The sequence below is a fragment of the Notamacropus eugenii genome, chromosome 3 (assembly GCF_028372415.1).
Source record: "Notamacropus eugenii isolate mMacEug1 chromosome 3, mMacEug1.pri_v2, whole genome shotgun sequence".
NCBI lineage: Eukaryota > Metazoa > Chordata > Mammalia > Diprotodontia > Macropodidae > Notamacropus > Notamacropus eugenii.
The window spans coordinates 302190339-302213905 of record NC_092874.1 but is presented as its reverse complement, the minus strand read 5'-3'; the positions used below and the strand labels follow the sequence as shown (position 1 = coordinate 302213905).

General features: G+C 48.0%; 1 protein-coding gene across 6 annotated transcripts in view; it reads right to left on the bottom strand.

Moving 5' to 3' along the window:
- Positions 1 to 12380: 12380 nt before the first annotated feature.
- EFCAB6 (EF-hand calcium binding domain 6) overlaps positions 12381 to 23567 on the bottom strand; it is a 229218-nt gene continuing 218031 nt past the window's right edge. For all 6 annotated transcript variants that reach the window (XM_072596357.1, XM_072596355.1, XM_072596354.1 and 3 more), the window contains 5 exons: positions 20933 to 21169; positions 18670 to 18847; positions 17461 to 17645; positions 13779 to 13928; positions 12381 to 12608 (listed from right to left, as the gene is read on the bottom strand). In XM_072596357.1, the coding sequence (XP_072452458.1) occupies positions 12486 to 12608; positions 13779 to 13928; positions 17461 to 17645; positions 18670 to 18847; positions 20933 to 21169 (873 nt within the window). In that variant the 3' untranslated portion in view covers positions 12381 to 12485. The remainder of the gene's footprint in view (positions 12609 to 13778; positions 13929 to 17460; positions 17646 to 18669; positions 18848 to 20932; positions 21170 to 23567) is intronic.

Genomic DNA, 23567 nt, shown 5'->3' with positions numbered 1-23567 from the left:
AATGAGGAAGGTAAGTAGACTTTAAGAGGAAAGCACCAGCGGGATGGGATGGGGGGGGGGACTGTAAAAAGGGGATACACAGTCTGTGCTGAGTCTTGAAGGAAACCAAAGATGCCAAGAGTCAGAGACGAGGAGGGAGGGCATTCCTGGCATCAGGGAGAGCCTGTACAAAGGCTCTAAGATGGTGGGGGATGAAGGTTGTGTGAAGCACCCAACAAAGTTCCTGTGACTGGACCGGAGAGAAATGTGGCATAAGGCTGGAGAGCAGGATGGGTCCAGTCATAAAGAGTTCTAAATGCCAGACTTGGTCCTGGATGTAATAGGGAGCCACAGGAGTGAGAGCCATGCCCATGACCGTTTTATAGGACTAAGGAACTTTACTGTGGTGGGAAGCCTCCACTTTGGAGATCTTTCATTGCTCAAAAGGATTTTTTCTCCTTTGTATCGAGCTAAAATTTGTCTCTGCAACTTTTTTCTGAAAAGTCTTGCTGGAGATAACACACACCTCTCTACACTAGATGTTATAGGAGAGAGAGTCGCTACTCCTGCCCATCACTCATGGTTTCCTAGTTTCCTAGTTCCTTTCGTTCTGTGTATGAGAGGGCTCAGGCAAGCTTCGCTCCTGTTGAGGAACTGAGCCTGGAGTCCACTGATGCCCTGAATCCCTGAACCATTCACTCTGCCCACACCAGATGAAGACATTCTGGGGTCTCTGAGGCCTCCATTCTGCTCTGGCAGCCAGGACTGAGCTGGCTTTTTCAGGAGACAGTGCTTTCAAATAAGGGAAATGTTAAAATATGTTTGCCGCGGATGGCAAAGTGATTTGTTCTCGGGGGGCAGCCAGGAAGAGTTCTAGATGACGAAGCCGTCTCTGCAGTCGGGTGTTTTTCCTGCTGGCTCACATCATGCCATCCGAGCTAAGAAAAATGTTCTTCCCTTAACCACCATGTCTTTTCACACTCTGACAGGCAATTAAGATGCAAATTAAAAATGGTAATTAGAAAAGTTTCGCATTTACTCCAATGCAGAAGATTAAAAAGATGGGAATTCAAAATAGGATCCAGGAAAGGCTGTGTGAGTCCTAAGGCAAAGAAAAAATTCCCCCATTCCCTCCACCCAACACACACACAAGCGCACGCACACACACAAACACACATACACTGAGTATGTGTGTGCATGTGAGTGTGTGTGTATGTGTGTGCATGTGTGTATGAGTGCATGTGTGTATGTGTGTGTGAGTGTATGTGGGCATGTGAGTGTGTGTGAGTGTGTGTGTGTGCTGGGTGGAGGGAATGGGGGAATTTTTTCTTTGCCTTAGGACTCACACAGCCTTTCCCATGTGCACACATACACACACACTCACACACACTCACATGCACACACATGCTTACACACATACATACACACACATACACACACTCACACACATACACACACTCACACACACATACACATACTCTCACACACATACACACACATGCACACACACACATACACACCCTTACATACACATACACACACACACACACTCACACACATTCACACACATACATACTCACACACACTCACACACACATTCACACACACACACACACACACATGCACAGACCATTCTTCAGTTGAAGCAAACAGTGGCTTCCTTTTCAGAGGAAGTATCTTTGGAGAAATTGTTTCTCAGGGAGATTTAGGGAACAGGAAAGATAAGTTCTAAGAGAAGAGGGAAGATTCTTAGCCTATGTTGCCAAGGAATAAACTGTTCCTGATCTCACGGCACAGAGTAGTCACTTGTCTTTTCATCTATAATGCACTGAAGACCTCTGGCAGCTCACAGCACAGCCCGAAATCAATCAATACACATCTGTTAAGTACTTACTACCTCAAAGACTTTGTGCTACAAGATAAAAATGAAGCAATGTCTGCCCTTAGGAATCTTCCATCCAAATGGTGAAGAAGACATGTACACATGAGTATGTACATACAGGATATACAGAAAATAGGTGGAGTTGCCCAGTGCTGGAGATTCTTCCAAAGAACACCCATAACACAAGGGAACAAAAACACAGGCACCCAGAGAAGGTGCCCCAGATAACTAGTTTCCCCAGGATTATGTTGCAGTGCCATAAAATATCCCTTGCTCTCCTCTTGTCGGCATTCAGCCCTGTAGACCAGACTAGAAATAGCAGTCCAGACGCCTGGGCTCTCACTGCTTTTAATAGTTGGCTGTAGGACCTCTCAGAGGGGAGAGAGACTGGTACCCTTGCCAGGATCATTGGCAACAGCTGATGCCCTTCTGTCCTTCAGATCGATACTGTCCTGCCTTCCTGACTGGTAACATAAGGCAGGATTCGGGGGCTGAATGCATTTGATAGAAAAGCCAGATGGCTCCTAGCGTGGGGCGTGGAAATCCTGTCAGAACTTAGCAGCCCCTCTAGTCAGACATCCTTCCCTCCTCCCCCAGGAACACTGAATTTGAAAAACAATAAATGAATTCTTCTGGGTCTCAGAAAAATGAAACATTATAGCAAGTATTGTGCCAACCATCCTAGTCCCTTCAATGTCTTCCCCTCCCCAGAACACCCCGAGGACCATCTCAGCCCCATCCCTCATCACCCTTTCATTCATTCAGGATGTGCTGGCAAAGTCTCTTGGAGACAATGATTTCCACAGTCATGCCTGGATGACTATCTCCTCGCTGCCTCCAACTGTTGCCCTGAGATACACTCCTTGACTAATCTTACAATTGTCCAGTTCTCATCAAGTCATTCCCTTGCCTGCTTCCTGCTTCCTATTATCTATAAGATCAATCCTCACCTCGTTATGATAGCATTCAAGGCTCTGCATATCAAAGCCTCCATTTCCAGTCTTATTCCTTACTCCCTTGTACCGTTGTGATTTATACAGTCAACTCCTGTGGCTGAAATACTGGAGCTGTTCTTCCTTAACACCCAGTTGAGGTGTCACCTCTTCTATGAAGCCTTCCCAGATTCCCCCGGAGGAAAGTGATCTCTCCCTCACCAAATTTTTCCCTAGCCATTTGGTCTGGATCTCTGTTTTGTCCCCATCAAACTCTACCCTCTACTTCACCTTGGCAGTATTCAGGTTATACGTTCCCTTGTAGACTACAAGGTCCCTGAGGGTCAGCATTGAGTTTCTTTTCATTTGTATCTTTGTTTCATCTTTTCCCTCAAAGGCAGTGTGAACAGTGCACTCACCTTAGGAAAGATCTACATTTATATCCTGCCTCAGACAAGCTAGCTGTGTGACCCTAGGAAAGGAACTTAATGGCTCTCAGCCTGTTTTCTCATCTGTAAAACAGGAATAATAAATGCGTCTACCTTACAGGGCAACTGTGAGGACCAAATGAGACAGCATATGAAAATGCTTGGTAAACCTTAAGGAGTTACAGATACGCTCCCCATTGTTATCATTCTAGCCCTGCACCAAGTATAGTGCTTTGGAAATAACTTGGGAGGAGAGGAGCTTGATTTTCTTCCTGTCATTTCTTCCATCTTCCTTTTGCTGATGTCAGTGAAGATAACGGCTCTAGAGCTGAAAGAGACCTCAGAGGCCATTTTACAGATGAGAAAACTGAGGCTCTGAAGAGATTAATAGACTTCCCCCAGATCACATTGGGAAAAGCATTACTTATTCTCTTTTTTCCTTTTTCCTGGGGGAGAGATGGCACCACAAGGCAAGGAAGAGAGGAGACAGACCCTTAAAAGCATCAAGGTAGGCATCAACCCAAGAGAGTTTTTTACAGTTATGTATTGGGGATAAGTATAAGCCCCAGGTCCACCCAACTCTAGGAGGACCACCTCACTGGCTGTTGTCCCTCTGACCTGTCCAGGGACAAGAATCTTCTAAGCAGTAATGAGAGACTCTCCCAAGCCCAGCTAATCCATTCTGATTTGGGACTAGCTCTGTTGGAGAGAGAGTTATCCTTTAACCTCAGCCCTGTTTGTGGAGCCAAAGGCAACCCATGCCTCATCCCCTCATGCCCATCCCAAGGGTGCTAGCACAGGTATCCAGGTGTCTATGACTCTCACCTCTAAGGGGCAGCTAGGTGGCGCAGCAGATAGAGCACCATGCAGGAGTCAGGAGAACCTGAGTTCAAATCTCACCTCAGACACTTGACACTCACTAGCTGTGTGACCTTGGGCAAGTCACTTAACCCCAATTGCTTCATCCTGGGTCATCTCCAGTCATCCTGATGAATATCTGGTCACTGGACACAGATGACTCTGGAGGAGAAGTGAGGCTGGTGACCTGCACAGCCCTCCCTCACTCATAACAAAGTCAAGTGCAAGTCATGTCATTATTTCTCTGATGGCATGGTCTTCTTCAGCAATGAAGGATGAACACACACCCTCACTTCTTACCTTTTTCCATTTACTGTTATTCTAGAAACAAGCATCTTCCTCACACTTCTGTCCCTCTGAATGAATGGATGAGTGACAAGTATTTTTTAAGGCCTTACTAATTCCAAAGCAATGTTCTAAGTACTGAGAATACAAACAGAACAGTCAGTCCTTGTTCTCAGGGGGTTCCAGTTCTAAGGAGGGAAGGTTTCAACTGCCAGTCAGCTGCAAAGGTTCCCTGGTCCTTAGGATGCAGCAGCAAAGCAAATATTAACATGTCTTCCTTAATGTTATTCACATGGATGAAAACATCATCAGTTTGTAACGTTTGAACCATTGGACGGAGCCTTTGGTGGCAAGAAAGGAAGAAATTCACCCATTGGAGGAAGGGGCCCCAGGAATGAGAAAAAAGGGTGAGAAGGCGTTTGGAGGAGAGGAGACCGCAGGGATGGAGGAATCTTCCAGGATAAGAAGGCTGCTGGGATAAGGTGAAATACAAAGAGGGAGGGGTAAATCTGGGAAAGAACAAAGGATTCTTAAGAGACAGGACTGCCTTGTTTTTATATTTGTATCTGCAGCATTGAACACCATTCCTGGCACATAGTAGGTGCTTAATAAATGAATCTTGTATACTCTATCTATATGTAATACAATCTATATATAGATTATAATATCATGTTTCTATAAATATATAAATGTTATATACATGTGTGTCCATATGTGTGTATATGGCAGCTGGGGCCAAGGAAAAGAGTTTAGGATAGGAGGTGGTCTTAGAAATGGGGAGGAAAGGGATGTTTGACGTATTTCCCATGGTACTTACTCATCCTCTCCAACACCCGTTGGGCCCTGAGAACCTAATCTTAAAGCAGTATTAAAAACCTCCTGAGTGCTCAATGGACTGAGCTTCTAAACACCTAATTCTATTCTCACAATTAACAGGAGTACTATGAGAAATAGGTGCTGCCTTTCCTCCATCACCCTCACTATCTGGCACTTACCTCTATTGCACATAGTAGGTGCTCAATGAATGTGTCCTAAATGAATGAATGGAAAATAAAATGCTTTCTCTGCCACAGAACTCCAGAACCCCTAGGAGAAACCATCTGGCTTCCATTTCCACCAGCTTCCACACCCTCATCCATTTCTCCATTTGAGACCAGGCTTCTGAAAATTCCACTGGCAACCAACTGAGGAAATCTATTTCCTTTCCTCTCTCATGACCCATTCATTCAGAAGCCATAAGAGACTCATAGATGATTTCTTGGAAGAGTCACTTAAGAGAACAGAAATAATCATATACAGAAGTCATCCTTCCTAAAAATGGGATGGGTGAAGCAGCAAGTCCTGACACTTAAGAGGGCATTGCACTGTTCACCTTGATGGTATATGAAGGGTCAAGTTAGTGGAAGGGTCCACTGTCCCTTCATCCTATGGTGGTGTAGACCCCATCTGGGGTTCTCTGTGGAGTTCTGGGGATCATATCTTAGGAAGCATATTGGGAAGGGACTTGGGTATCACATGGACTGTAGGGACACTGGGATACTGGAGGACTGGGGAAGAGGATAAAGATAGATAGGGATGGGCAACAAGGGAAATCCGACATGGCGGTCATATACCAGTGTAGATGACAAGGTATGGTCAGCATCTACAGCTCTCATGGTGGCTGGAGCGACTTAGGAAGGGGTGTTTGGTACAGAGAAACTGGGAGCCTGGGATAACATAGTGTCTTAGCCTTGAATCTTGTCACTGTGGTGGAAGGATACATAGATTGGGGGCCACAGTTTGGGTTTCCATCTGGGTTATCCTTCTTGCTGCTGCCAAGTCCATGTCTGCACAATGAATGCCAGTGTAGATAGCAAGTGAAGAAGATGCTATAACATGGTCTGGTTCAGCTTACCTGAGCCATAAAAGGTTGGCCACTGAGCACCTAGGATGCTGAATATGAAGCTGAAAGGGACCTTAAGAATCACATAATACAATACCTCCACCCATTTTACAGATGAAGAAACTGAGGCCCAGATTGAGTTCATAGGACTTAAAGTTGTGAGGGACCTTAGAGATCCTCTAGCCCAGGGGTCCTTAGCCTGGTATCCACAGATCCCCAAGGAATCCATGGATAGATTTCAGTGAATCTGGATGGAAAAAAATGCATCTTTACTTCAATCTACTTAGTTTCCTTTGTAATCATGTACATTTTTATTTTATGCCTTTTTATATTATTTTATTTTTCCTACTTAATAGTATTTTGTGCATTTTAAAAGCATGATTCTGAAAAGGGGTCCCAGGCAGCCTGTCCAGAGGGCCCAAGGTACACAAGATAAGATCCCTTGTTCTAGTCCAATGCTTTCCTTTTTCACAGGAGAAAACAGAGGCTTGAGACCACACAAAAAAATAAATGGCAAATTTATTGCTGGCAAATTTATTATGGCTGATGTCCAGTACCTTGACTCAGGGACAGGAGGAAAGGGGGAGATTTTTTCTTTGTTTCTGGGTTTTCAGGCCACTGGAAAGGGATGATAGCAGAACTGCTGTCTTGAATGCCAACAGATACCACACACTGTTCCCAAAGCCCCTCTGTGAAAAACAGGCAATGAGTTTTCAAATTGCTTTGTGCACTGTCCCCAACTCCCAAACTGTCCCCAGTGTCAGAACTGAAAAAGATCCACCCTGCCCATTTCACAGAAGGGAAAGCTGAGGCCCAAAGTGGGCAAGTCCCTTGTCCAAGGTCATTTAGGCCAGGAAATTACAGCCCTGGGCCTAGAATCCAGGCTCCTGAGTCTTCACTAGGATTTCATTCTCCTATACCATATTATCCCCATTTATTAAGGAGCATGTCAACATGACAACTATCAGAACTCGCTTGCTGGAAAGCAGCAGCAGTAGTAACAATAGTGGTAGTAACAGCAGCAGTTGTGGTAGCAATAGCACACTTACCCAGGGTCACACAGCTACTACCTGAGGCTGGATCTGAACTCAGGTCTTCCTTCCTGCAGGACTGGTACTCTCCACTGTGCCACCTAGCTAATGTCTATATGGGTTTGTATAGTGCTTACTATATGCTAAGGGCTTTACGGGACATCGTGAATATGCTTTGACAAATGTCTACCCACTACAATGGGGCCTTGCCTGGATCCACTGGGCTGGGGATAGTCCATTCCACAAGAAGATAGATGTTCAAAAAAGATGCCCAGGCCATATGGACCTCAGAAATAAGTCCATTTGCTGGCAATTTTGACCCAAAGGCCTGAGATGGCTCGAGAAGGAAAGCTTTGCATTGTGTTTTTGCCAAAACAGTGACCATATCTTGGATTTGTCTGCCCACATCGACCCACATAGCCCAAGGCAATCACTCCAGTCCAGAAGCAGTTGATCAGGGACACGAGGGAAAGGAGCTCCTGTAAGAAAGGGTTCAAAGAGCTGAGGATGTTTAGCCCAGAGAAGACTGAGGGGACAAGAAGACACATGGTCACTGTTTCCAAGAGTTCCAGGATCCTTAATGAGACAGAGGGCTTTTGAACAGAAATAGAAAGAATGGCTGCAAATTCCAACTTAATGTGAGTCCAGCAGCCACCTGTGGAGGTGAGGATGTGTCTCTGTCCCTGGAGGCGCCCCTTGCAGAGACGATATAAGAAAAGATTCTTATTCCATTTGAGAAAGAGTTCAGCTAGAAAACCGCTTTAGCTGTGAGACCCTGGGCAAGTCACTTCCCTCACTGAGTCTGTGTGAAATACAGATAATAACTGTAGCTTCTTGTTCCCAGGGTTGTTGAAAAGCAAGCAGTTGGCAGTCTTTTTTTTAACTCTATCTTGCTCATGCTGGAAATGCAGGGTGCCTGATTGGTTTAGCCCACTGCAACTCTGAACTCCAGAACTCAAGAGATCCCCGAGCCTCAGCCCCCCCACCCCAATGGCTGGGATTACAGGTATTTGACAATCTTTAAATACTATGGGAGTATCCATAAATGAAGGAGAATTTCCTAGGGGTGAGTAGGGCTGGCCTGGGTAGTTTCCCAAAATGAGGGCTGCAGGAGGAACTCACCAATTAGAGGAGGAACTGCAGGGTAGAGGAATCTTCCAGGATAAGAAGGCCTTGGAGGAAACCACGACCCTCCAGGGATTGTTAGGAGGAAAGAACGGGCACATCTACTTATTCATCAAACGTTCATTGAGAATCTAGTATATCCAAGATGTCCTGACCTCAAGGAGCTTCCAGTCTTTGTCCTTTACACAAACACAAGTGAGCATCCTATCACATGGAAAGCAAGGGGGACAAGGGGGAGATCCAGACATAGAGCACCAGCTGGAAAATTAGAAAAAGGGATAAAACTTTTATGGAGATTTGGGGAGGAGTGGACACAGAAGAAATTGTGCCTGGGTTGAACCTTGGATTCAAGGTAAATCAGAGTTCAATCAGTCAATCAACAGGCATTTATGTCAGGCACATGCTGGGAATAAGAAGACAAATAAAATAGTGCTGGCCTTCAAAGCTCTTCCAGGCTCTCTGGGGAGAAACTGAATATCTACATAATTACATGCAACAGAAATACAAGCTAATTTAGGGATGAGAAGGCACCAGCCTCAGGAAAGGTATCTTGCATCAGGAAATAGGGGATTCTAAGGAGGGAGGGTATGTCAGGCATGTGACACAGCCCGTGCAAAGGCCTGGAGATGGAAGATGGAGTGTCATATATGGGGAATAGCCAAAAAAAGAGTCCACTTTATCTGGAATGAGATGAGGGATTCTGTTACACGAAGATACCCTGAAGCAGGACAAGGAAGGTGCTTAAAGGATGGCAACATGGTCCTGGGTTTGGAGTCAGAAGACCTGAGTTCAAATCCTGCCTATGCCACTTACTGCCTCTATAACCCAGTTTCTTCATTTGTAAAATGGTGGGGAAGGGCAGAGTTGCAAAGGAGACTTCTGAAGTCCTTTCTAGCTCTAATTCAATGATCCCATGATCCTAAAATAGAATAACCAGAGTCTACCAAGACGGTGAAGGACCTTGGGGCCTTGCCATAAATTCTTTAGGTTTCAGCTTCTTTACCTGTAAAATATTGGGTTGTACCAGGTGACCTCTGAGATCCCTCCCAGCCCTCGATCTAGAGTACCCCGTGGACAGACTTCTGGACCTGGATTTGAAAGACCTGGGTTCAAAACCAGCCTTAGACACTAGCAAGTTGTATGACTTTGTGCAAGTCACCTTCTGTCTGCCTCAGTTTCCTTATCTGTAAACTTGCCTCCCAGCGTTGTCACGAGGATCAAATGAGATAATATTTGTACAAGCACTTTGCAAGGTGCTAGATTAATTCTCCTTGTCATTGTTTGGTTAGACCCTTCTGGGCTGATTTAAATTCAGTCCCAAACTACACAGCTCTACAAATAATCCCCTGTGTTCCACACACTTCAGAGATCCATTCTGTGTAAAGACCAGAGTCAGGTCTGTCTCCACAGGGCAGCCTGAAGCTTGGACCCAGAAGCCCCTGCTACATTGCACAGCTCTACGGTACCATCACACACTCTGTGGGTGGAAGCAAGCTTGTCTTCCACCGAAGGCATCTCATCTCCACCTCAGTAGGCAGCAAGGAGAGCAATGCTTTGCAAATGTCCAATTCTGCCTCTTGATATCCTGTCATTAGCCCAGCTAGGAGCCTCCAGGGGACTCAGCACAGCCTTTAGCAGGTAAGTCACTCCTCCACCTTGGTGTCAGCTCCAGCGAGTGAGTCATCCAGAAGATCTAGCAGTTAGGCACTCCTAAGCACCGCAGGATACTGGCAAAATGATGGAACTGGTTGATGCTGCTACCTCCAGAACGTCATCAGCTAACAGTGGGACAGGAGAAAAAGAGGTTCCTCGCCATTTACAAAGAACTTCCCTATGAGGTAGGCTGGGCAAGAATTATTGGGAGGGGATCAGACTGAGGGGAAATGACTTGGCCAAGGTCACACAGCTGAAACAACACTAGAGGTGGGATGTGAAGCCATGTTTTCTGACTCTAACACCAGTATGCTTTCTCTGGTTCCCAGTGAGGGTTTGATATCCAAATGACATCTCACCAGTCAGTTTATTAAGCACTATGTGCCAAACACTGAGCTAGGTACTAAGGATACAAATACAAGAAAAAACCCACAGGCCCTGCCCTCAAGGAACTTCGATTTTATCTGGGGGAAATTTTTATTATAAATATGATACAAAATATATACAAATTTTTTAAAACAATGGGAGGGGAGATGGGTGGCTGGGGAGATGAAGAAAGGCTTTGTGGAGAAAGTGGTACTGAGTCCCAAAAGAAAGTAGGAATTCCAAGAGACAGAGGCAAAGAGAACATGAATAACAGGCATGGGGCACAGTCAAGACAAAGGCTGGGAGATGGGCTGCCACTTTGGAGGAATAAAAAGATCAGTCTGGCTAGCGTCTGGGGTTCAGGGAGAGGAGTAATGAATAACAATTCTGGAAAGATTGAAGGGGACTGCCTTGTGAAGGATTTTAAATGCCAGGGTAGTTTCTAGGCAATGGGAAGCCACCAAAATTCAGTGAGCCAGGAAGTAGGCATATCACTTTGGCAGCTGGATGGATGTTGGAGGGTAAAGGAACTTGAAACAGGGAGACCAGAAGTTTTTTGAAGGAATCTAGGTAAGCGGCATTGAGGTCCTGGTTATATGTGGTGGTGGCTATACATGTAAAGAAAAGACTGGACAAAAGAGATGCTGAAGTAGAAACAAGAACTGGCAATCACGTCAATGTTGGGATGAGGGAAAGTGAACAGTGGAGAGTTGTGCCCAGGAGTCTGGAAGGACACAGGAATGCTTGGCAGAGGGAAGGGGGAAGGAGGAGGAGATGTAACTCCAGCTCTGGACAGGCTGAACTTGAACCAAGGCTCCAGTTCTCTGTCACTGGGGAGAGGCAGAAGCAAATGCTTCACTCATTTACAAAGTTCTTTTTCCTAAAGCCTGGAGACCAACTTTCAAAGAGATTTTGGTACTTCCTTTTTGCCATGACTTCCAAAAGTTGTTCTATGGCAAAGCAGGTGGTTTTCATTCTAAGCCCATTAAAATCAGGAATGAAAGATGAAGGTCTCAAAGTGGTGAGGGGTGTGAAAAGAGCAGGGACCAGGAACCTGGAGATCTTAGAAGCACAGATTTAGAGTGAGAAAAAACTTCAAAGGTCATCAAGTCCAACCCTCTTATCTTATAGAATGAGAAACTGAGGCTTTGCCCAAGGCCATAGTCCAAAGTGGGACCTAAGGCTTCCAATCCAGCACTCTTGGGATAGCACTGGGGAAATGGGTTCAGACCCCAGCTCTCTCCTTTACTGCTTGTTTGGCTCTGCACTCATCCCTTCCTTCTCCCAATATGAGCCTCAGTTTGCCGATCTGTAAATTGAAGATATCATCCCCAGCACCACCATGTATGGAGACTGTGCCTTGTGAGCCTCTTTCTATAGGTTTCAAAGATGCTCATTTGTTTTTCTCACTTCTGACCCCAATGTCAGAATGTCATATGTGAAAATCTGAAAAAAAATCAATTCTCTGTCCTGAGTGGGAGGGGGGATTGGGGAGAAAAGGGTGCAAGCCTTGACTGTTAGAATAGAAATATGGGCTTGGCTTCTGACTCTCATGACTCTGTGGGAACAGCCGGCAGGTTTCTGGTTTTCAGACATCCTTGAATATGGGGCAAGCAAAGATCTCTCCCTGACAAGCATAGGAGGAGACCATCCCAGCTCCACACCTGTAGCTGGAGGAACCTAGGAGAGGCCCCCTAGCATGGAAGATGAACCACTGGACTGAAGAGTCAGGAAGGTCCGAGTTCATCCCACCTCAGAGACTTCCTAGCAGTGTGACCCAGAGCCTGGGGGCTTTCTCCAGCTCACCATCGGCGAGCCTATGAATCTCATAGGATGAAGGGTTCTAGGCAGACAGCCATGGGCCCTGGGGGAGACTAAGGCTCCACGGCCATGAGCTTAGGGATCAAGTGAATGCGGCTCAATGTTGTGGGGGCGGGGGTGAAAGGACAAACAGGCACCTGGCTTTCATTAGTTTATTAGTTTCTTAGCATCTGCATCCATTCTCTGGCGGAGCCCACCGTCTCCTGTGCTAGCTGACACTTGCAGGTGAGCCCACTTCGTCACCTACTGAAGAAACGCTCGTAAGAAATCATTATAGGATATTTTTGAAGACAAAGTTCTATCGTAATATTCCAAAATATGAAAGAACTCCTCTTCAGACAGATTGATTCCATATTGCCGCAGAACCTAGAGAACAGGAGACCAGATTAGGGAAGCAGACGGGTGGGCGGGGGCAAGGAGCTGGGGACCCTGGGGCTGGCTGGGGAAGAGGCTTCGCTTAGTCTGCTGGGGTTGGAAGGAGGGAGGTTCCAGCTCCACAACGGAGCAGGCCGACAAAGCATGGATAGCACTCCATCATGGGCACCTGCATTACTGAAGTAATCTCTGAGGTCTTGCTGTGGCTGCAAAGGGCTGGTCAACCATAGAATGTCAGAACTGGGAGAGAGCTGAGAACAGGGGATGTCAGAGCTGGGAGGGAGCTGAGAACAGGGGATGTCAGAGCTGGGAGGGAGCTGAGAACAGGGGATGTCAGAGCTGGGAGGGAGCTGAGAAAAGGAAATGGCAGAGATAGGTGCGATCTTAGCTCTCCAGTAGCACAACCTTCTCATTTTACAATGGAATAAACTGAGGCTCTGAAATGGGAAATGAGCTGTCCAAGGTCACAAAGCAAGGCAGTAGCAGTCATATGAGGAAACTGAGGACCAGGGAGAAATGACTTTTGTAGAAACCTAGGCTCTCAAGGTAGAAAGGGCTTCATAGTCCATCTAGTACAAACCATATGGGGTCACTGAGGCACAGAGAAGGGAAATGACTAGCTTAAGGTCACTCAGGTCCTGGGACTCCCAAGCCTGCACCCTTGCTGCATGTGCCAATATGCCTGCCTCTTCCCTGTTTCTCCTTAGGATTTAATCGTCCCTTTCTAGAGACATTGAAAGAGATGCCATCATCATGTCCCTCGGGTGCTTAAATGTTGGGATTTTGTTACAGAAACACGGCAGTGACTGGGGGGGAGGGAGAAATGGGGGGTGGTTTGAAAAGACAATAACAAAACTGCTTAAAAGTCCCTTAGCATGAGATACTCTCGTCAGGAGGTACAGGAGCTGTCTGGCCCTTAGATTTAAATCGTTTCATTTTTCTGGGTACCCTAAGATATGAAATGACCCTGAGAAAGCCCTCAGGCCTTGGGTAAAGACATGGATAAGAATCACCCAGGCTGAGCAAGCATGGTGGAGCTGGGATCTGCCTTGGTGGAGGGACGGTGTCAGAGCAGACGGATGCCTCTGTGCAGGGAAGGGGCTTGTCAGATTTCTGTCCTCCTTTTCCTGAGCCCTTTCCCTGATTCAGGGCCCTGCTTACCTTCCGGAAGTCAGCTATGCTTAAGAGGCCAGTCCCAGATTCATCATAGCTTTTGAACGTGCGCCGCATGGGTCTCCAGCAGTGGAGGATTTTGGGCTGGATTCTCAGCAAAGCTGCATAAAAGGAGGCGCTCTGAGTTCCCGAACCTTTCTGGTGAAGGGAGACAGAAGGAAAGCAGGAGACTTAATCACGATCATTCACGTAGGGGCAGAGTCAGTCACAGAGCCTCAGGCCCTGAGGCAGCCTCCAAGACTTGCCTCTTGACCCTGTAATCCCCATCATTCAGGACTGCTGCCCACCCGGGGAGAAACCTTTCTTCTCCTCCTCTTCCCTGTTCTTGAATTCAGCTCTCCTCCGCCCCAGCTCTCCCCAGTCAATTCAATTCAACTAACATTTGTTCAGCACCAGTTATGTGCCAGACAAACGGATATTAGCCCAGCCCTGCTTATGTCCCATCTAGGGAAGCGATAGGTATAAACCCTCGATGCCCCAACAAGCGCATCTGAAGCACCTACTATGTGCCAGGTGTCCAAGTAAGTGCTGGGCACACAAAGGCAGAAGGTGATTACCTTCCATATCGAAGGAAACAACAGGAACGCAGTAAAGTACGTGTCAAGAAGCAGCTGAGTACCCTGTGGTTATCCACTGCCAAGTCCCAGCTAGCGAGTGGGAACACAAACAAAGGGAAAGAAACCCAGGCCCTGCTCTCAGGGGCTCACACAACTGCTGCTGCTTGAAGAGGACCTTGACATCTGATGTCCAGGAATGGATGCCTTGACCTGCAAATGACTTGGATGTGGCAGAACGAGGCAGACTCTTTTCTCTTGTGTTATGTTCTGTTTTGGTTTGGTTTTAATTCTTCTATGCAACATGACTAATGTGAAAATGTCTTTAATAAGAAAGTATGTGTAGAACCCATATAAGATTGCACGCCATCTCATGGAGGGAGGCAAGAGGGAGGAGGAGAAATCTAAGACTTATGAAAGTGACTGTTGACAACTGAAAGCAAATAAATTAATTTTAAAAATAACAAAAGATTTTAAATGACTTAGATGTGAGTGGGAGAGCGCTGTGCAAAGGCCATGGTTTCCCACTGGGTCTGGGTTATCTCCAGTCATCCTGATCTACCCCAATGGCTCACAAAAGCATGCAAAACCACACTCCCAGTTTGGACATGGGCCTGAGCCTGTGCTGGGAAGAGGTAGAGCTGAGGAGGGAGTGCATCTCAGGCATGAGAGATTCAGCAGGGGAGGAATAGAGAGAAGGTGGTGGCCAATGTGGTGAGACCAGAGGGTGGATGCGGAGACCATTGACCATCTCTGGGTTCCTCCCGATTGCCCACCATCTGGTTAGCATCTGCTTCAGCCCTGAGGCTGGCCATTGTCACTGCACAGGGCTGACTTTCCTGTTCTTTTGCTTACATTGTTGTAGTGCAGTCATCATGTCCAGGGTGTCCGTGGTTCTGTTTTCTTCACATGTATCCCTTCATAGGTCTTCCAGTGCTACTCTGAATTCATCGTCATTATCAATCACTACTGATATGCTACTATAGTCATGTGCCACAGTTCACTTGGCCTTCCCCAACCAATAAGCATCTATGTTGTTTCCATGTCTTTGCTATCACGAAAAGGTTGGTGTGAGTGTTTTGGTCTGTACGGAGTCCATCTTTTTTTTTACCCATTAACTTCTTTGGGATGCCAACAAATCAAATGATATAAACGTTTTAGTCACTTTCTTCACATAACTCCAAATTCCTTTCCAGACTGATTGAGTAAATTCACAGTTCCACCAACAATGCATAAGTACATCTATCTTCCCTCAAGTCCTCCAATGTTGACCATTCTCATCTTTTGTCATCCTTGAAAAATCTTTTTCAAGTGAGGTGATACCTCAGGGTTGTTTTGATTTATATTTCTCTTATTAATGATCTGGGACATTATTTCATATGGCTGTCAATAGTTTGCAATTCTTCAGAGGACTATTTGTCCACATCTTTTGACCACTTCTCTATTGGCTTTTTGTGCTCGGGAAGCTCCTTCCCTTGGGGAGACCCTGGCTGAGTCTCCCCTCACAGGGCACTACTGAGCACCTCCTGGGAAGGGGAGAGCCAGCCAGGGGTTGTAAAGGTCTCAAAGAGAGCTCGAGTTCCTACTGACCTTCAGAGTACCAATCCACTCCATAGACATCCATGAGCCTGGCAACTGGGGGGAAGAAGGGGAATCTGCCTCCCACAATTTCATGGCCCCACCCAGGGGAATTTTGAGAATATCAGTTCCTGGAACAAGTGGTCATTTCACCTTTCCGAAAAGAAGCATCAGCTCCCACCTGGGCATTAGGGCTAACAAGGCATCAGATATAGGACAGGACTGATTGAGCTCAACAGGGCACCCACATCAGCAACCTTATTTCCAACCCCTTTGCCTCAGGAAAACTCAGATTTCCCCTCCCCCTTCTAGTGGGTCCCACCTTTCCTCAGAATGTATCTGGTCCCTATGAGTCATTCCTGGGATGAGTCAGGGCGACTTCTCCTGCTTCTGCTCTGACCCTTCCTCCCTTTTGGGGTGGAGCAGAGGGTCCAGGCAGCTCTTTTCTCCAGGTCATCACCAGGTCTCCACTTTCCTTTTCCTCTTCTCTCTCCTCTAGGCTCTTAATGCCTTGCTTCTGACCCCCATGGCAGTTCCCTCTTGCCCTGGCCCCCAGAGAACTTCTGCAGACTCTCTCTCCTTCCACATCTCTCTGCGGCCCTCCACGGCCCCTCGGGCCTTAGGTCTCCTTGTAAAAGTCACATTAGCACATGGCTGGCTTCTTCCTTCCACCTCAACACAAAGACAAAGGCTTACCCTTCATGCTCACTATTGGGATGGAGGAGGAAGGGGTTCGCATGAATAAGGAAGGTTCACTGGCATGAAATGTTACTGTCAGGTGGCAGTAATACAACAGAAACCTTAGAATGGGACAGTCAGAGGTGGGAGGACCTGGGAACACAGTCAGTCAACAAGCATTCATGAAGCACCTACTATGTGTCAGGGACTGTGCCAAGGATAGAAAGAAATACAAACAGCTCTCCAGGAACCTGCCAGGATAAACTACAGATAATCCACAGAGGGAAGGCACTCTCCTGTCAGGGCAGGGAGGGACCTTAGAACTCAGAATGACAAGCCAGGAGGACTCTCAGAACAGAGAATCTCCTAGGAGGGAAGGCGGCAAAGAACAGCTCGACACTGAACTTAGAATGTTTGTGCTAGAGATCATCCAGCCCAGAGCAGCTGGCTGGCTCAGTGGATAGAGATCTGAGTTCAAATCAAGTCTCAGATCCTCACTCTGGGCAAGTCATTTAACCTCAGTCTGCCTCCATTTCACATCTGGAAACTGAGAACAGCACCCACCTCCCTCTGCGGTTGGGAGCATCAAATCAGGCAAACTAAAGCAATCTGCAAACGTCGAAGCGCTATGTGAGCGCTAGCTACCATTATCTCTCCCAACCCCTTCTGTTTTCAGATTAGACCAAGTCTCAAAGAGGACCGTGACTTGTAAGAGTTTGAGCTCAAGTCTCTGGGCTCCAAGTCCCAGGCATGGTCCATGCCAACACACACCAGGGTCAGCAGATGGCGGGAAGCCATCGAGAGGCATAGGTCCCTCACCTAGGCTGGCACGGAAGCCCAGGACGAGGGCACATACGCACCATCATGTAGACCTGCTGGATTTTCATCCTCTGCATCAGTGAGGTCTCCTTGGTTTTTAAGAGGAGAACGCAGCTCTGGAAGAAGTCGCAGTATGCAAACTTGCCATTGCTCTTCAGGTCGTACTTGGTGATGAGATGCTGGCACTCTTCCTTGCTGATCTCCAGATTGTACTTGTCCACCAGAGCTAGAGCACAAAGAGTGGAACTCAGTACACTGTCCGGCCACCAACAGCAGGGCACCCTGCTCCATAAAGAACCCTTTGAAACAGGCAGGGACCAGATAAGGGAGCTCAAGGAGAGATCATGACTGCAGAAAGGTCACACTGACAGGAAATGCCAGAGGTAGGATTCACATCCAGTTCTCTTCAAATTAGCTATAACTGACCCTGCCCAAGGGACTTTAGATCCCTAATGCATTTCCCCATAGCAGGCAGGGGAGTGGGGGGAAGGGGACAGATATCAACCTGGTTTTTACAGATCAGGACACTGAGGCTCAGACAGAGGACATGACTCTTAGCTTCTGAATCTAAGCAACCGACTCTCTCCACCCCTGAGCACCTGGCACCTTGACAGCTGTTCCCATAAAATATGTCTGTCAACAGAACAGCATTACAGGAGGTGCTTGGCTCCACAGGAACAAGATCCTAGATGGGACTACAGTGCAGGGGGAGCTGGAGCTTTGCTCAGCTCTCTGCAATCTAGCTGATGTAGGATAACTGGGATAATTAGTCAGATGATGGTACCACAGAGATTTGGGACATCACGGGGTTAGAAGGAGATACTCATTAGAAATAGAATAATATGCCTCAGCTTGTCATTTTCCTGCATTTCCTAGTTTCTATCAATAAGCATTTATTAAGCTCTTACTGGGTACCAAGCACTTGTCAGGTGCTCAGGCTACCTAGACAAGAATGAGACAGTCCTTACCCTCCGGGAGGGAAACTGCCCTCTCCTTGCCTTTGCTCCCAACTCAGTAAGAGGGGAAATGGCAGCAGAGAGCGCCCCCTTTCACAGACGAACAAGCCACGAGTCCAAAAGAGGTGCGATGCCCTGTGTTGAGGGCGCGACCCCTTCCTCGGACCCCCATCACGGGTCCCGGGGTCGCCTTTCTCCAACCTTAGTTTCCTCGTTTGTCTAAAGAGATTAGACCAGGTGGTGACTACAGCCCCCTCCCAGCTCTGTAACCAAAGGGGGAACATGAGCCAGCACCTTGAAATTCGGCCACGGTGATTTCTCCGCGTTTGTCCACGTCCTTCTCCTTACATTCTTTCAGCATTTCCTTCCAACAGCCCTGGATCTTCTTTCTCACCTTTGTTTCGATCATCTCGCAGTTCTGCAAGGGGGGGACCCAGGCCCGGGAAGCCGTGGAGCCAGCGGTAGGAGGAACCTGGAGGTGCGAACGAGGAGTGGTCAGAGAGATGGCAGGGGTGAGCCTGCCTCGGGAGAGAGGAAGGAGCAGGACGCCCTTCTTGGGGCCAAAGGGTCACCTGTCCCACACACCAGCCTTCCCCACAGCTTTGCCTTTCTGCTGCTTCGGATCTATACACCCCATACTGCTGTGATCTCGTCAGAATGGGAAGCACCACTCCCCCAGGGATCAGCAGCTGCCTCGAAGAGGTCGTGTGTGCGAGGAACCCTGGCTCTCTGAATCCAAAGCCCTGCCCCTCTCCCTATACCCCAGTGCCTGCTGATGCAGCACACATGGAGTAAGCACCAGCTGCGTACAAAGGACTATACTTTGTACCAGAGAACACACAAAGCTTCAGTACCACACACGCCCTGGCCTCATGGAACTCAGAGCCTAGGAGGGGAACAAAATACATCCACAGATCACTGACATGTCCAGTGGGGGATGGGATTGGAGCACATTCCAGGTCATACGTGCTCCAAGGGGCTCAAAGGCTTAGCCCCTTGCTAAAAGGCATGTGGGACCAGAGACCCCCAACTCCTGTTATATTGGGAGTGGGGAGGGGGGGCACGAATTGGTGTTGTCCTGACTAAGCCTGCCTTATTTTATAGCACCCCATATATTCAATAGGGCTCCATATCTGTTCCATAAATATGCCTCAAACTCTTCCACCTCCAAGCCTTTGCTTATGCTGTTCCCTTTGTCCCACGCTCTCAGACTCTCTCTCTCTCTCTCTCTCTCTCTCTCTCTCTCTCTCTCTCTCTCTCTCTCTCTCTCGTCACCCTTTGAATTAAAACTCCAGCTCCTCTAGGATCCTCCCCACCCCAATACTACAGAATTCTTCTCCCCCGCACCATGCCCTTCCTTTGCATTCTCCTCCGATGTGGACCTCAGACGCCCTCTCTGAACCTGTTGTTTTATCCCTCTCAGGCCTCAGAAGTTCTCTGCCCACAGTAGGAGCCTAATAAATGTTCATTGGATGGAATTGAATAATGGAACCGACTGTTTTCCCTGATAAGAAGCCATACACCAGAGGTGATCAGTGTTTAGACTCAATAGTCTTCACATACTATCCCTGTAATTCATTCACTTTTCCAACAGTTAACCATTATGAAATATCAAAGCAATTAGGAAACAGACATGACTGACTGGCAGCCAGGTGCATAGGCCATGTGCAGAGGCTGGAAAGAGTGGTCCCGGGGATGTCCCCAGACCCCACCCCTGGCAACCAAAGCCCACTTCCCTATAGACCCACAGCTGGAAGCAGGACAAGGGGTAAGTTCTTTCCAGAGCACTAGGCCAAGATACTGCTGGGACGGGGAAGGGCCACCACACACACCCCTGGCCTTCTTCTGGGGTCCATTCAATCTCTCCTTCTGTCTGACCCTGGGCCCTCACCACCATCCCAAACCAAAACATTCAACATTCATTTACTGAGTGTCTTGATGCAAGGCCATTACTGAGGTAGGGGATGGAGAAAGAGAGACCTCACACATCAGAGAGGTAGCAAGGGGCTTCCCATCAGAGCTGGGTCCTTAACCCTGCTTTCCTACTCTTCTTGCCCAAGGTGAGTCCCCATCTGTGCCTCAGTTTCTCCACCTTTAAAATGATGGAGCAGGGGAGCAGCCAGGTGGCACCATAGTGCACAGAGCACCAGCCCTGGAGTCAGGAGGACCTGAGTTCAAATTTGACCTCAGACACTTAACACTAGCTGTGTGACCATGGGCAAGTCACTTAACCTCATTGCCTCAATAAATAAATGAAGGAGTTGGATCAGATGATCTGTAAGGAACTTTTCTGCTCAAAATTTGGACTTCATGTCCTATGATCCCTTGTTTCTAGAATGTACTTAGTGCAATTAGGATTAAGGACATTTTATAGATGAGAAAACTGAGGGTCAGAGGTCTCCTATGTTACACAGCAGGGGGGTCATCGGAACCTCAGGTCGCTTTGCCTCCCACTGAGTGTCCCCCTCCCCCTATTACGTGTCTCTCCAGGAGGGTCCCCCCCAGAGCAGGGAAAGCACAAGGGATAATGGGAGGCCCTCAGCCACTGCCAGCTTACAGCTTCCTGAGTCTGGGGGCGTGGCGCGGACCCTGGGGCGGAGACGACTCCCGTCGGTGGCGGGGGTCCTGGCACCACCTCGGCCTCAGGGCTTATGCCCCCCGATCGCTGGGTTTTCACCGAATCCCCCGTGGCCAGGGGGCTCAGAGTCTTGTCCATGTTGAACTTGTTTAAAAATTCCTGGTACTTGAGTCTTCCTTCGCTGTTGAGAGGCAGCTCATTCCAAAGGCTCTCGAACTGGAGACAGAGGGAAAGGCGTGTTAGGTGGGTGGATGGGACACTCGAGACTCTCCCCAGGCTGGAACTTTGGGACCGCAGAGGAGCAGCGCTAATGGAGGTCTTGGGCCTGAGCCAGCCGACGACCCACCCCCCACTTCCAGCCAGCTTCAGGCCTGGAGGGGATGAGGAGAAAGTGAAGCAAGCGTTTATTCACATCCTCTGCAGGGCATTTTAAGGTGCACTGTCATTCACTGTGGTCAGTCACACAGGCCAACACTGGAGGAGGCAAAGCCAGCACACCTTTATCCCAGCCAAGGGCCTCTGGGTACACCCTTCTTTTTCCCGGGACACACCTACCTGCTGCCCCAGCATCAGCAGGGCCATGCACCTGGAGGGAAAAGAACAGTCTCCTAACAAAACCAATGGGGAGACAATGAGGAAATGGAAAGGCTTTGACGCCTTAACAGTCCATGAGTCATACCACCAGGAAACCAGGCAGGGGACTGGACGTAATAACCTCTCTGGTCCCATGCCACTCAGGATTCTTCTGTGATTGTCTCATTCAAAAAGCCCAGAATTCAGAGGCTTCGACGTCCTACCCCCTTGCCTCTGACCTCCCAGCAGAGAGTACCAGGTCCTATCTGCTCCATCTTCACAGCATCCCCCCATCATGGGTCACACAGCAGAGATTTAGAGCAGGAAAGAACCTGAGGCCCCATCCTCTCCATTTTCGTTACCTCCATCCTAAGACAGGCATACAAGATCGCTGGCCTAGGCTTTTACAACATAAACTTAACAAGTTTGCCCCACCTGCACCCTCTTCTTACCTCTAAACCACATTCAAGTCAAGTCAATAGTACTTATTCAGCACCTACTGTGTGCTAAGCATGGGGGATATGAAGAAATGCCAAATGGAAAATAAAGGATGTTCCCTGCCCTCAAGGAGCTCCCAGTCTAATGGAGGAGACAGCAAGCCAAGTGCAAACAGGACAGACTGGCTAGACTGGCAGAAAACCACAAAGGAAAGTCACCATAACTGAGGGGCATTGCCTTCCTGTGATTTTTGGCATATTTTTAGCTGGGACTTGCAGGAAGCCAGGGGAACTGGGAGGGGGAGATGAGGAGGGAGAGAATTCCGGCCTGGGAGACAGCCAGGGAGCCAAGCCCAGGGTTGGTTGGAGGAGCATAAAAAAGTCAGTATCATTGGATCAGAGTGAAAGTTTAAGAAGCAGTCAGGGCCAGGTTAAGGAGGGCTTTGTATGCCCAAATAAGATTTTATAGTTAAGTCATGGGAGCCCCTAGAGATAGTGAAGTAGGAGAGGGGGAGGTGATACAATCAGCCCTGCACTTCAGGAAAATCACTTGGGAGGTTGAATGGAGATGATCTGGAAGGGGCAGAGACTGGAGGCGGGCACACACAGCTACAACTATTGCAATAGTGCCAGAGGATATTCGGAAGATGCTGCACTCAACAGACCTCAGCACTTGGACAAGTGGGGTGAGAGACAGGAGGAATCCAGACTGACTCCTGGGTTGGGAGCCTGGAGCAAGTGGAGCATGACACCGCTGCTACAGCAGTAGGGAAGTTGAGGGTGGGAGGGGGGAGGGTGAAAGAAGAGGAGGTCTGCTTTGGACGAATTGGATTTAAGATGTCTGCTGGACATGCATCTGGAGATGACAGACTGAAGGTCAGCAGGGAAGCTGGAGGAGGATAAGTAAATTTGAGAATCATTAACATAGAGATGGTCATTAAATCCATGGTAACTAATGAAATCACCAAGTGAAGTGGTCTAGAGAGAAGAGGGCAGAGGGCACAGGATAGAGCCCTGACGGACACCTGTGGCTAGAGATGTGACCTGGAGGAGTGGTCAGAGAGGAAGGAGGAGAACCAGGTGAGGATGGGGGAGAGTGTCCTAGAAAGGAGAGAATATCAAGGAGGAAAGCGTGATCAAAAGCTGCACAGGGAAGCCAGGTTTCGATAATAACAAGTAGAAGGAAGGAGTGGGAGAGGAAAAGATTTCAGATGAAGCAGTTTGTTGCCTATGGAACACACATTGCACAGGACACAGTGGGAGGACTGGGCGGGGTTTGATTAGAACTTTAGGGTAACGGTGGGGTCTGGTTGGAACGTATGGAGGTATGGGGGACTGAGGAGGATTGAAATGAGGAATCAGGTAGTGGGGTGGGGTGGTGAATGGGGTTTGGATGATGATTTACCAGAGTTCAGAGTCAATGGGATATGATGGGTGTGACCAGGCATGAGAATGGGCATCCCTGGATGGAAGGTGCCAATCTTCCCAACAGAAGCTGGAGATCTGGTTGGAAGTAAGTGTAACATGAGATGACCACACAGAAGACCCACTTCACAAGTCCTCTTCCCCCCAAAGGCTGGGGATTAGGCAGAAGGCACAGCTGG